This window comes from Leptonychotes weddellii, chromosome 13 (genome assembly GCF_054177405.1).
Source record: "Leptonychotes weddellii isolate Sample4059 chromosome 13, ASM5417740v2, whole genome shotgun sequence".
NCBI lineage: Eukaryota > Metazoa > Chordata > Mammalia > Carnivora > Phocidae > Leptonychotes > Leptonychotes weddellii.
The window spans coordinates 58689004-58702119 of NC_138381.1; the positions used below are offsets into that span (position 1 = coordinate 58689004).

At 57.3% G+C, this 13116-nt stretch overlaps 1 protein-coding gene across 1 annotated transcript in view; it reads left to right on the forward strand.

Annotated features, from left to right (window-relative positions):
- Nucleotides 1-13116, forward strand: part of CABIN1 (calcineurin binding protein 1) — a 156333-nt gene that overhangs the window by 103169 nt on the left and 40048 nt on the right. Inside the window, exon 29 of the mRNA XM_081802514.1 lies at nt 6477-6590. Within this exon, the coding sequence (XP_081658640.1) occupies nt 6477-6590 (114 nt within the window). The remainder of the gene's footprint in view (nt 1-6476; nt 6591-13116) is intronic.

The following is a 13116-nucleotide window of genomic DNA, read 5'->3' on the forward strand; positions in this document are numbered from 1 at the left end:
AGATGGCCCCCATAAAGGCCCACTGCCTTCCTTGTTCTCTCTCAGGGAAGAGGAGAGAGATGGATCCCAGCAGTTTGAATGGGTTGAGTACTCTGCTGCCAGCACCCATTACAAATCGTATTCCAGTTTGGAAGAAACTACCACCACCGCATCATCCCATAGACCACGACATGGCCGAACCCCTGTATTTTAGTGTCGTCCTCCGCCCTCCCCCGCCCCCCCAGCATGGTGCCCGTGCATCTCTGCAGGTTCATTCATTCAGCAGCTGTCTCCTGCATTGTCACGTGCGAGGCCCTGCCTGAGGGGCCGGGATACAGTGGTGTGCACAGCCAAGCCCCTCCCCTTGAGTGCGCACAGAGGGAATGGAGGGTAGAAACACACCTAGCGGCGGTTAGTGATGCATCTGGGAGAAAGATAAAGCTGGTAAGGGGGTGCAGTGGGGGAGTGTGGCTCTTTAGGCAGGGAGGTCTGGGAAGGCATCTCTGAGCAAAGACCTGAAGCAGGTGAGGGAACTAGGCAAGGCGATACCAGGAGAGGCTTCTGAGTGGACAGCACAGGCCACATGTGTGCCTTGAGATAGGAATGGGCCTGGCAGGACTAGAATCAGCCAGAAGCCTGTGTGACTGGCTGGGCAGGGAGGAGAGGGGGGAAAAGATGTGGTCAGAGCTCATGAGGGCCTGGGGAGGCAGGAAGGAGCTTTGGGGCATCATTCTAAGTGTGGTTAAAGCTACCTCAAGGTCGTGTGTGTGAAAGACTTGGCTGCTGTGTAGAGAGTGAGGGCGTTTGTCAGTTCAGGCCTCAGATGGCTCTATCCAGCCGCTAATCCGAAGAGCCTTAATGAAGGAGGGATTTACAGTGGCCTGGGTGGACATCAGGAACCCACAGGGTAGGGGTAGTGCAGGGCCCTGGGCACCTCTGCAGCAGGCTGCCTGTCAGAGCTTTCAGTCCTTGGTGGCCAACCCTCAGCACCGGAGGGAACTTGGGATAAATGCTCTGCTCTCATCCCTGCCCTGCTCTGCTCTCTCACTGGTATCTCCTGCTGGTCAAACCCACCCAGCAGCCAGGGGGTGCACTTCAGGCCTGGCTTTTTAGGTCCATGTGGGGAGGGCGGAGGAGGAGCAGTGGCAAACTTTGCCAAGTTCAGGGGCAAGGCCAGGTCCTCGGAGAAGATGTGGGAAGGCCCGGCTTGGCAGGGGGGCGGGCTGCATGGGCAGGGATGTTCTCCCCAAGGTGCAGGTGGGGAATTGGTGTATTTGTAGACAGTTGCTTCCCATCTGCTATTTCTGGCATTCTTCAACTGACCCTAAGAGTGGCCTGATGGTCACTGATGCCCCAAGTGGGCAACTGAGGCCCCAAGAGGTTAGTCATAGGACTCCAAGACTACCAGGCACTCATTCATTTATTCCTTCAACAAAACTTCAGTGTGTACCACTGCGTGCCCTTGTGAAGAACTGCCAGGCAAACCTAGGGCTTCTGAATTACTGTTTTGAAGAAAGAATAGAGAAGGGTGTCTTGAAAGATGGACTTCATGTTCTAGCCTGACCAGCACGTGAGCTCTTTCCCAACAGCTTTCTTGGGTAAAGGAGCGCAGGGTGATGGCTCTGCCCCAGCACTCCTGCCTCCAGTCCTGGGCCCCCTACGCCCACCATGTACGGCTGGCACTCTCCTGCCTCGGCCCCTCAGACTGTCCTGCAAGCTCAAACCCTGCCCATTCCTTTCACTCTTCCCAAATATCTGTCGCATCCCTTCTGCGGGCCCCATACTGGTCTAGCCCCTGAGGGGCCATCGGTGAAGAAGTCAGATGGTGTCCCTGCCCTCACAGGGCTGACACACAAGAGGGAGCAGACAACAAAGCCATCTGAGGGTCAGCAGAAGAGGCTGTTTAAGGTGGCCATGGGGCTGTGGGGACAGTACTGGGGGGCAGGTAGGAGTGGGGTGAGATGGCGCCAGGCAGAGAGACCTGCAGGGACCAAGGTGGGGGCAGAGGCAGGTATGGCTGCAGGGCCTCGCATGATGGGAGAGGGGAGGGAAGGAGAGGAGCCTGCGTGTGTGCGAGTAAACTGAGATATGGAGCTGGCTCTCACTCTGAAGGAGCTGAGGCCTTCAAGCAGAGGAATCAGGAGGGTCCCTCTGCCTGATGGCAGGTTAGGGGTGTCTAGGCTACAGGCGGTGGAGGACATTGAGGTGCCATGTGCTTCTAGGGATTCTTCTCCCCCCCTCTCATCAGGACTCCACTCTCCATCTGCCCCCTGTTTGGGCATTTAGTGTGTTCTGCCCTCTGTCAGAGGAGGGTCTGTGCACCAAGCTTCAGGGGGCCCACGAATCCCAGGAAGATTGGTACTGTTATCTGGCAAGTGGCCCCGTGGTATTTCTCTCATTCCCGGGGTGACGGTAAACTGAGGCTCCGGGCCAGTGGCATGGTGACAGGTTGCTCAAGGCCTGAGACAGGGCAGCCTTGGAGCTGCACATAGCATGACCCCAGGCAGATTGAGAAGGGTGGGGAAATGAGATCTGAAGAAGCATCTCCATGGTGGCCATAATTTTCATAAGAACATCAAGAAAATAAAATACAACCAAGACTTCCATGTGGCTTGGGGACACATGAGAGAGAACAGCGCCAGGGCCAGGGTGGAGAGAGTGGGGGACCCTGGGGCGGGGGTGCAGGGTAAGAGCCCAAGCCTTGAGTCCTTCGGGTCTGGACCGGAATGCAAGTCTGGCTCTGCCACTTCCTGGCTTGGGGGACTCAGACCAACTCTTGGACCTCTCTGAGCCTCGGTTTCCTCTGTAAACTGGCAGTACATCGGATGAGGAGTTATGAGGAGTTATGTGCTGTGCTTGGCCCAGGTGGCATCGTGCCTCACAGCTCCCCATAGCGTGAAGCTGCAGGGCAGAGTCTGCAGTACAGGTGTGCCGTGGTGGGTCAGCTCCCCCTGCTCCTCCCCTCCCCTCCCCTCCCTAGCCTGGCACTTGTCAGTTCTCCGGGCAGGTTTCCTTGTCCCTGTCAGCTCCCATCCGGGGCCTCAGACATAAATTAGCTAAGGTCTCCTGTGAGCCGTCTGGACGCTTTGTGCCTTAGCCATCGATCGGCTATCTCTGGCGGGCCTGGGAGACGGCTGAGGAGCCTTGCTTTCTGCTGGTGCTCAGGGGCCAAGTCTGCAGGAGGCTAATTGACAATCCTGATCGGGTTTGGCAGGCCTGTGTTTTCTGCACTCTTCTCAAGTGGCTGGTTTTCAGGTCTCCACGAGTGCTGGGACCTCTCCCCCAGCCTCCTCCCTCCCTGGCCCTCCACCTTCTTGCCTGACTGTTCAGGTGGGAAGGGTCGTCTTGGTGCAGGTGTCATGCGAAAAGCTGCAGAGTGATGGCAGAAACAGAAGCCTTGCAGGGATGTGTGTTCCTGTCCCACAGCCTTGGGGCCTGGAATGAGACACCTAGCTCAGGGAAGCAGGGTCCCCCACTCTCTCCACCCTGGCCCTGGCGCTGTTCTCTCTCATGTGTCCCCAAGCCACATGGAAGTCTTGGTTGTATTTTATTTTCTTGATGTTCTTACGAAAATTATGGCCACCATGGAGATGCTTCTTCAGATCTCATTTCCCCACCCTTCTCAAACTGCTGCTAACTGGATACTTCCCTTAAGTCCCAAAGGAGCCCTGAAAGGGGCTTTCATGTCATGGCTCTAGGGGCAGACCATAGCTCAGGTGTCATCTCCCCTAGGAGCCTCACTCACCTACATAGACTGGACCAGAGGTGGGTCTCCTTTGTGCCCTATCTCCGTGGTCACGGTCAGGTGGGCTCACCTGTCATATTTGAAGTGCAGGTATCGGTCTTCTGTCTCATGTTCCTTTCTGTGAGGGTCCCCTTCATGGCTGATGAGACTGGCAGCCTCTCACATCTCACTTGGGAGAGACTTTGAGCCAAGTGGCACTGAGGCCAAGGGATCATGGCAGAGTACTGATAAAGGTTGTGAGCTTCTCTCCTGGGTTCCCCGAGTGGTTGCCCTGCCTGTTGGAGGTCTGAGGCTTTATCTTCTATTTGGACCCCATGTCCTGGGGCCCTGAAGAGCCCTGATCAGCTTGAACTAATCTGAGTTGGATCTTATTCCTTGTAATGAAGCGCACCTGACCCACCCTGTTTCCCTGCTCTGCGCTCCGTTTGTCCATGGCCAACCTTCCCTCCCCTGGCAGAAGTATCAGGCCAGGCTTGTAACCAGCCTCAGGAGGCTTCTTAATGGACTGGTCTGGGAGGCAGGGTCTCTGAGCCAGACTGCTGGGCACTGCTCTGGACACTGGAATGTGAACTGCAAGTTGATCCTCCTGGCTCTTTGGAGCTCATAAGCTGAAGGCTGGGACTGAGTAGTTCACTCTTCTTCCTATGTATAGGGCAGAGTGGCCCGTGTGTTCCTGGTCAAGGGCCCGGGCTGAGGGCCAGGGACTGTTGCTGCCTAGGTAACCCCTCCCCCCTGCCTATTTCTGCCTTCCCCATGTGGGGGCAGAGAGGAGGTGCCTTGGCCTTCAGGAAGCTCGTCATTCACCATGAATGGCTGTGGCATCTGTCCCTGAGGCCCTAGAAAGGCCTGAGAGTCCTGGAGAAGTAATGTCTCAGGAGACTGTAGCTGTGGCTGCCCCTTCCTGACAGCCGCTGAGCCTTAGTGAGAGCAGCCCCCACATGGCCCTTGGTGTGATTCCTACTCTGGGCTTGCCTTGCTGTTTTGATTGGAGTCTCAGTCTGCTCCTGATCTCAGCATGTCAGATGTATCTGAGCAGGTGTCTGGGCTCAAGGAGGGCTCTGAGCAAAAAAGCCAGCCTCCTGAGTGCTGGCTTAGAGGGGTCAGCTGTGCAGAGGGCTGTGGACAGCATGTGCCCTCTCGTCCAGCTGGGATTGGCCCTGCTCTCCTATACGCTGGGCTGCCCATGGCCCTCTAGCCCCCAGCCCCACATTGAACCTGCTTAGACCAGCCTGGGCTGCAGCCCTGCTGGGCGAGGGCAGCCCTGACTTTACAGGGCCTCAGCCTTCAGCCACTCTCAGAGCCAGGCCATGTCCCCATAGGAAATGGCCTTAGAGTCGCTGCCAGGCTTAATCATCCAGGCTTCTCCCGGGAGATGATGTTCTCCCTCGGGCATCCACGGAAGAGCTAGCTTTGTCTGCTGTGAGTGTGTCATCCAGGAGATGTGTGCTTGAAATTTTACCTGTCTCCATCCCAGAGGGATCCTCAGTTCTGTGTCCCACCCCCTTGCAGCTGCAGGGTCTGGCCTGGTGCTGGGTGCAGAGCAGCCCTCAGCCCCTATAGCAGCCCCTGGGGCGTGTCCCTCTGTGCCAAGGTAGGAGCAGAGGCTCAGATGCAGGCCAGCAGGGGCCCCCAGCCAGCAAGCCAGGAAGCTGGGGCTTGCACTTTTGCCAGAAGTTGTGACTAGGGGGACTGTTTCATAAGTTCAGCCTGACCAATACTGAGCACAGTGGGAGCAGGTGAGACAGGCTTGCAGGCTGAGATGTGAGAAGGCATTAAGCAATTGGGACGCGAGGTGATAAAGACCTGGCACCAGGGGTGAGAGAGGCAAGGAGGGGGCCTGAATGGGGGTGGGGAGGAGTACTGATTGGCTGGGGGTTGAGGGGGGAGATGGGTGCTGTGGAAAAGAGGAGGGTCTGATGTTGGGCCGTCCAGCTTCCAGTCCCAGCTCTGCCCCCTGCTGGCTTCTCCCTTGTAAGACAGCACTGTCCCAGGTGCTGGGGTGAGATGGTCCTGGCGTGGGAGCCTCTGTGGGAAAGACCTGAGAGGGGAAGGTGGCAGGCCAGGCAGCCGGTGGGGAAGGGCTGCCCTCTGAGTCAGTGAGAAGGCCCCAGAGAAGGCCAAGGCAGCCAAAAGCCCACACCCAGCCTCTCTCGCTGCCCCGGAGTCCCACAAGGGCTAGCAGGCTCTTGTTCCCACCTTACCGGGCCCCTGGGCCTGGATTACAGGAGGTACCATTGCCCAGAGGGCACTGGCCTGAGCACTATGGGTGGAACCCCCGTCCCTTCCCAAGCACTTGGGCCCCTGGCATCCCACAGGGACCAGCTCTTCCAAGCCTAAGGTGGCTGTGTCGCCAGCTGTGAGGAATACTGCTGACACCCTGACAAGTCAGGGCTGACCCTTTGGGCCAGCGGGGGTCCCCCTGACAGAAGGCGGGGCACTGGGTCCATGTAGCAGCTTTTCAAGGCCAGTCCGGGCCAGGGGTCCCTGTCTGTGCCCTTCTGGGGCAGTCTGAGGCCACACTCTCCTAAGTCAGCTATGCTAGGCAGGAAATCAGTTCCGGAAATGTACCCCACAGCCAGATGATCAAAGCCCGCAGCCAGAGCTCCCTGGAGCTGCGGGATCGGTGTCTGCAGGAGCCGCTGCTCATCGCCGCTCTGCCAACGCAGCCGGGAAGGAGGGGACTGCCTCCCTTCCCCGTGGGCGCCGCGAGCTGCCCACACACTCACTTCCAACCTACTTCTTGTTTCCCCAGAACCTCCAGTGGGCCCGCGACGTGTTGCTAGGCAGCAGTATCCCGTGGCAACAACTGCAGCACATGCCGGCACAGGGGCTCTTCTGCGAGAGGAACAAGACCAATTTCTTCAACGTGAGTACTTTGCCTTGTTGATTTCCGAGGCTGCTTGCTGCCCTGCTTTGCACCAGAGGCGTGCGAATGGCCCCCCTGGGCGGGCGTTCCCAGGACCACGGCTTTGCGGCATCCTCAGAGGGTGGGCAGGGTGGCGCAGTCGAGAGTGCGCCAGACTCGGGAGTGGGGCCGTGCCTGCCGAGCCACTTCTGCAAGTCGCTGCCCCCTCTCGGCACTGGTTTACCTGTCTGTGGGGAGAGGCATGGATGGGCTCAGTGTGTTCTCTGGAGCCCCAGGTAATCTGGGGCCCCAGCAGGAAGTGGTGAAAGGGTTTCCAGGCTCATGGTCTGCTTCTCCTGGAGCAGCGCCATGTGCCCTCATGTGGTCTTGGGTGCCTAGGAAATTCTGACTGAAGCTGGGTCTACTGCTTAAAAAACAAGTTTGGCCAGTGCTGGGCTTTCAGTACCCTTCCAGCCTTGACATTCTGGATAGGGTAGAGACCCACCTCTTGGCCAGGACATGGCCTGTCGCCAAGGCCTGTCTGCTTTCCATCCCTGAGGCCCCCTAAAGCCCACATCTACCCTTCCTGGCCACCCCACCCAGGCCCATCCCTCCCTCATTTGCTCTGTCCTGCACAGAGACAGCGGGCCCCTCGCTCTGCTCCACCAGCAAGTCCTCATCCACCCCTCCCAGCACAGCCAGCTCCCAGCTGGGTGTCTTTGGCAAGTTACCCAGACCCTCTGAGCTTTGGTGTCTTCTCTGTTTTCCCTGATGCCCTGTTACTTGTCAGGAAACTGAAGGGTGGGGTTGGCCTGGACAGGAGCTGAGGAGAGCAGGTCTTGGGTCTGGAGGCTGGTTCTCGAGGCACATGGCAGTGGGGCCCTCCCCACTGAGAGCCAGCCAGGCGCCGAGGGGTCTGGGTCCCATGGCTCTTCTCTCCTGGGCTCTGACCTTCTAGTGGCTAGGCAGGGGCCATGGAGCCTAGGAGCTCTGCCTCTGCCAGCACTCCCCTCCCCGGGTATTTTATAGACAAGCAATAGATGTAACCTCTAACCAGTCTACACAATACCAAGGGTTTGCAGAGAAAGGGTTTGCAGATGCCCAGACCGCAGCCACCATCCCTCAGCAGCCACTGTTCCTCATCCTGTGTGTGTCCTTCCAGAGGGTGTCTGCCTGTTTATAAGCCAGGGCACAGACATGTACACAAAGGACAAAGTACACGTGCTTCTGACTTCTGTTGTTGTTGGTTTTTTTTCTTTTTCACTTAAAAATATATCTTAGAGAGTGTTTAAGAACTGGTTCTGTCTTTTTAATAGCTGCATAGTATTCCCAACATATGGATTTGCCACAGTTTACCTCCCCATACCCTACCTATTGATGGGCATTTAGATGGTTTCCAGTCTTGTTATTTCCGTGTTTTGTGTATACATCTTTGCTATGTGGAAATCCATTCATAGGATAAATTCCTAGAAACAATTCCCTGGTCAAAGGGTTTGTGGTGCTTTCAAGTTTTAGAAGATAGTACCCTCCAGAGATCCAGCCCACATTCCCAAACACAGATTCATTTTTTTCAGACCTCTTCTACACTCTGTCTTACTTAACTGTTACATATTTGCTCTTCAGTAGGTGAAAAATGCTATTGTGTCTCATTTATTATTAGTGGGATTGCCCGTGATATCACACTAACAGTTTTAATTTCTTCTTCTGTGCCATTTCTGCTCATGTCAATTTTCTTTTTTTTTTTTTTTTAAAAGATTTTATTTATTTATTTGAGAGAGAGAGAGAGAATGAAAGACAGCATGAGGGGGGGAGGGTCAGAGGGAGAAGCAGACTCCCCGCCTAGCAGGGAGCCCGATGCGGGACTCGATCCTGGGAGTCCAGGATCATGACCTGAGCCGAAGGCAGTTGCTTAACCGACTGAGCCACCCAGGCGCCCCTCATGTCAATTTTCTTACTAGATTGTTGATCTTTTTCTTTTTGATTTATATGAACTCTATATATTGATGAAATGGGCTGTCAGTGTTGTGCAAACCTTTTTTTCTGTAGTTTCTAAATTGAAGTTAGAGCCAGGCAGCTAGCTAGTTTCCCTGAGCTCCTTTATCAAACGAGCTACCGTTAGTACCTGCCTTGAAGAGTAATTGTAGGGATCAAGTTATATAATGGGATAATGACCCTAATTCAGGATCTGGCTCATGGTAGGTGCTCAAGAATACAGTTTCCCTCCCTCTTCCCTCTCCCATTGTTGGTATTTGCCCTCAAAGACTATACAGTAACGTTGGAAGGAGAGAGCCAGTCTCCCTCTCTTCCTCATAGGTGGAGTGCTTACCCTTCCTAATGATAGAGTTTAGGAGACCAGCACCTCAGATGCCTGTAAACCCAGGGCACGTCTGAGCTGGCAGCCGGGTGCTTCAGGCCCTTTCCCCATTGGGCTCACTCCCCGTAGCAGCTCTTGTGGTTCCTGGGGCCTTCCAGAAAATGAGTTCTGCAGAAGGACAGTCAGGCTGTGCCTGTGGGAGAGAAGGCGGCAGTGCCTGGGTGAGCCTGGCACCTGGGCAACACCTCCCCGTAGCCAGTAGCCCCTGCAGATACAGGCCACCCAGCCTGGACTGGATGATGTGGGTGGTTTTAGCTCCGCTGTGTCAGCTATTTCTCCATGCTTCCCAGTGACCTGCTGCTTTTACCACCCCCAGGCCCTCTCCAGCCCAAGTCCTGGCCATCTCTGCTCTCTCGGCTCTTCTCTTTGGAGGTGCCTTGGGGCTCCTCGTGCTTCTCCAGCCCGAAATGTTAACCTCTGGGGTGGAGGCCAGACACTTGCACCCCTATTTGTGAAGTGCCCAAGGGACAGGTGCTCCCAGCTGCTTGTGACAGGATGGCCCTTGCTGAGTGCCCCCCCCAGCCCCCCGTCCTTGCCATTGCTGCAGGAGGACCCTCAGGGTGGACACTTCCTCCAGCCCTGCCTCACACCGAGAGAGTGTTGACCCTGTGTGCTCTCAGTACAGGAATTTGTTTAGCAGGTGTGACCAAGTGTGAGGAAATGGTTTTCTGCCACGTTTACAGAGGAGCATTTAGAGCCCCCTCAGCTGACTGCTGGGATGGGGCCATGGCTCTGACAACTGGGGCTGTAGGTCGGGAGGAACAGGCTGGCTCTTCTCCCTTCTGCTGTGCATTGGGGTTTACTGCTTCAGCCTGGGGGGGGGCAAAGGCATGGGGCTGCTGGCCCTTGTGAGGAGGTACAGGGAGGGTGAGGGTGGGGGCTCTAGGCACCCTGACCTGCCATCCCTCAAAAACCCCACTGTCCTGGGCCACCCATGCCACCCAAGAGGCTGTCTGGACAGCCCCCCTCATCATCCTCAAGGGCCCGGGCTAGGGGACCCTCCTGTTATTGATAATTTCTGAAAATTGTGTGAGTCTTATAGGGCCACACATTGTCCCTGCAAACAGTCCTGACACACAGTGGGGCCCAGGCGCCACGGCCTTCTCAGAGGTGCTTCTGTGCGTGGTTGGGCTGTTCTCTTATCTTAGGTGTGTGTGTACAGAATCAGACAAGTTTGTTGTGCAGCTGTACAAAATTGTGTGTGCTCACACCCGCGAGCTTTTCAGCAACCTGGGGTTGTTTTTGTTGTTTTTTGAGGGTTTTTTTTTTTTTTTTTTTTGCTGACATTAAGTCTGAGAGAAGTTTCCCTGTGAGGGCACAGGCCGTCTCACTCAGCTCCCTCCCCAGTATTGTGCCGTGGGAGGGCCACGGTCTCCTTGAGTGGGCACATATGTGGGGCCTGGCTTTGTGCTCACAAGGAGGCTGCAGCAGGCCTCCCTGTGCCTGTCTCTGTGCCGTGTTCCTCTTTGAGGCCCTAGCTGTCCCAGCCTGGCCCAGAGAGGTGCTCACTGTTTATGGACTGATTCCATTCGTACCTTTTCCCTTAACAGCTGGTCTCTAGGCACATCCTCCGGGTCCAGCCAGTGCTGGTTGCTGTGGTGCCCGTGCCCCAGGATGCTTGCAGGCTTGCAGTAGAGCCCTGCACACGGGTCCCTCCGTGGAGGGCCTCTGTAGGACACCGTGGGGCACGTGGGAGAGTCGGGGGAACTCTTGAGTTTGGGTGTGCTGGAGGCAGGGTTCCCACTGCAGGGCGGGTGCCGCCCGGCCAGGAAAGGGCCAAGAGATGGAGGCCAAGGTTAGAGGCACCCTCAGGGGGAGCTCCTCAAGGCTGGGCCGTGCCTGAGGCAGTGCTGGCTGAGCCTTCATGGGGCGGGTGAAGAGCCAGACAGAGGGATGCTGAAGGGCGGGTGAGTGTGACCTGGGGCTTTGATGGCAGCCCTCCTCACGGGAGCTCTTGCACATGGGGCTTAGCGGGCCTGCTGCACAGCTGGCTGGGGCCCCGCGCAGCATAGACGTGGCGTGTAGCAGGGCGCAGCAGTGCGGTTGGATGAGCATGTGAGGGAGAGAGGAATGAACTTGGCACATCTCCAGTCCCACTGTTCCATAACTTGGCTGCGAGGGAACAGTTCCCAGCCCACCCCCTTCCTCCGCCGTGGAAAATCCCTGCTTGCGGGCTGTGTGCCGAGCAGGTTGGAGCTCCTGGGCCGTGGCTCGTGCTCCAGAGCAGGCCCGGGCCCCGGCTGAGGGCCCCATTACCTCAGCCCTCTCCCACCGGGCAGAGCAGTCTGGTCTTTGCCAAAACAGAGCCAGGGTTGTTGGACGTTGTTGGTTGAGGTCCTGCGGCCCTCCCTGCCCCAGCGGGGCCTGGCCTGGGCCCCGGTGCCTGTTTCTTCACAGCATCGGGCGGGACTGGCGCGCAGGCGTGTGGCTGTGTGATTCAGACGTGGCTCCTCAGGCCAACTGTGCAGAACAGGGAGCAGGGAAGACAGGGAGGCCTGGGGCTGGGGCTGTGAGGTGGGGATTGGGCCTGGGGTCATATGAACCCTCCTGAGCCAGTGCCCAGCCCTGAGTGGGCTACGGGGGAGGGGGGAGCAGGGGGCTGTCCCTCTCTGGGCAGAGGGGGCCAGGAAAGCAGGCTCCAAGCACACGGTGGAGGCTGAGGGCTTGTCTTCCGAGTGCCCAGAAGCTTCTACAGCTTCCTGTACTGGTGTGTGCACTTCTGGGCAGGTGTGCCCAGGCACAGGCTGGAGCTGGGCTGCTCTGTCCAGAGCGAACTTCTCTCCCTCTTAGAGTTGCTTCAGAAATGTTCCCATAGTAACCAAGCCAGAGATGGCTCTCCTTCCTTTCCCAAAATGTTTGCTTATTTTAGCAGGCAGGGTTTTTTCTTGTTTCAACCCAGTTTCCAGCCCCTGTGAAAGAAGCAAAGGGAGCTGAGGGCCCAACTAGCACGGCTTCCTGCGTCCGAGACTGCGTGGGGTGGGCAACAGCTGCGGCTCGAGTCGGAGGGAGTGGAGGGGAGGTGCTGCCTGGCTGGGACTTGGCTGCCCTGCCACGGCGCCCCCATAGCCACTCCTGCCCCATGTGGGGGTCTGCCTGAGGCCCAGGCGAGCAGCCCGTGGCCAGTAGCACCCAGGGCAGGTCCCCAGGCTCTGGGGCCACTGAGTAGAGCAACAGACTTTGGACTTAGGTAGGCTTGGCTCCTGGCCACTCCACCCCTTCCCAGGCCCCGCATTGGGCACGGGGCTGCCTGTTGGCAGGGTGGTCACAATAGGCAGATGGAAGCCCTCGCCCAGCACGGGCTTGGCACATCACACAATTCACCCTTGGGATCAGGAGTCAGCCTGCGTGGGGCTTTGGGGCTCATCTGTGGATCGCAGTGGTGCCACAGGAGGGCAGTGCTGGTACCAGAAGGGGCGTGGCTAGAGCCAGTGGTGGGAGCCCCATCTCTCACAGGGCTGGGGCCCTCCAGACGCTCAGGCCCTGCCCTGGCTCAAGTGGGGCAGTCTGAAATGCGGAGCTGTCTCTGCCCACCATGCAGGCCCCTTTCTGCACGGCCTGGCGTGGCCTTTGGTGCCTGTGGATGCAGGTCGTGCGTACTCCTTGTCAGTGCTGCATAGTGCTCTGCTGTCTGTCCTCCAGCTTATCTACCTGCCCTCTGCCCAGGGGAGCATTAGCTTCCAGTTCTCCACTGGTACAAAAACATGGCCTTCCCTGGTCTCCCTCCTCACTGTGCAGGTCTCCAGGACAAGGTCACAGGCCCTCCAAAACCAGCGCCTCCACACGTCGGAAGCCAGGTGGTTCTGCAGATCCTGTCCAGGTTCCCTCTCACCAGCCCCCTCTCCGCCCTTCCTGGCACTCAGAACCACAGATGACTTTCATTTTGGCCTATCTATGGGGTGATTGGGAAGGCTGAGCCCCTTCCTATACCCGTGGCTAGTGCCTCTGTCTGCCCCGGCTCTGGCGTGCGCTGCTACCTGGCAGCCACCACGTGGGCTCTGTGGTTCTGTTTGTCCTGAGTCCATGTTGCTTTAAGTGTTGGGAGATACAGTTGTCATGAGCCGTCTTTGTTCTTCAAGCGATTGTGTTGTGTGGTCCCCAGCCCTGGTGCCTACGTGCTCACTGAGGGCCCTGATGTGAGAGGAAGGACCCCCATAGGCTGGGCAGCCAGCTCGG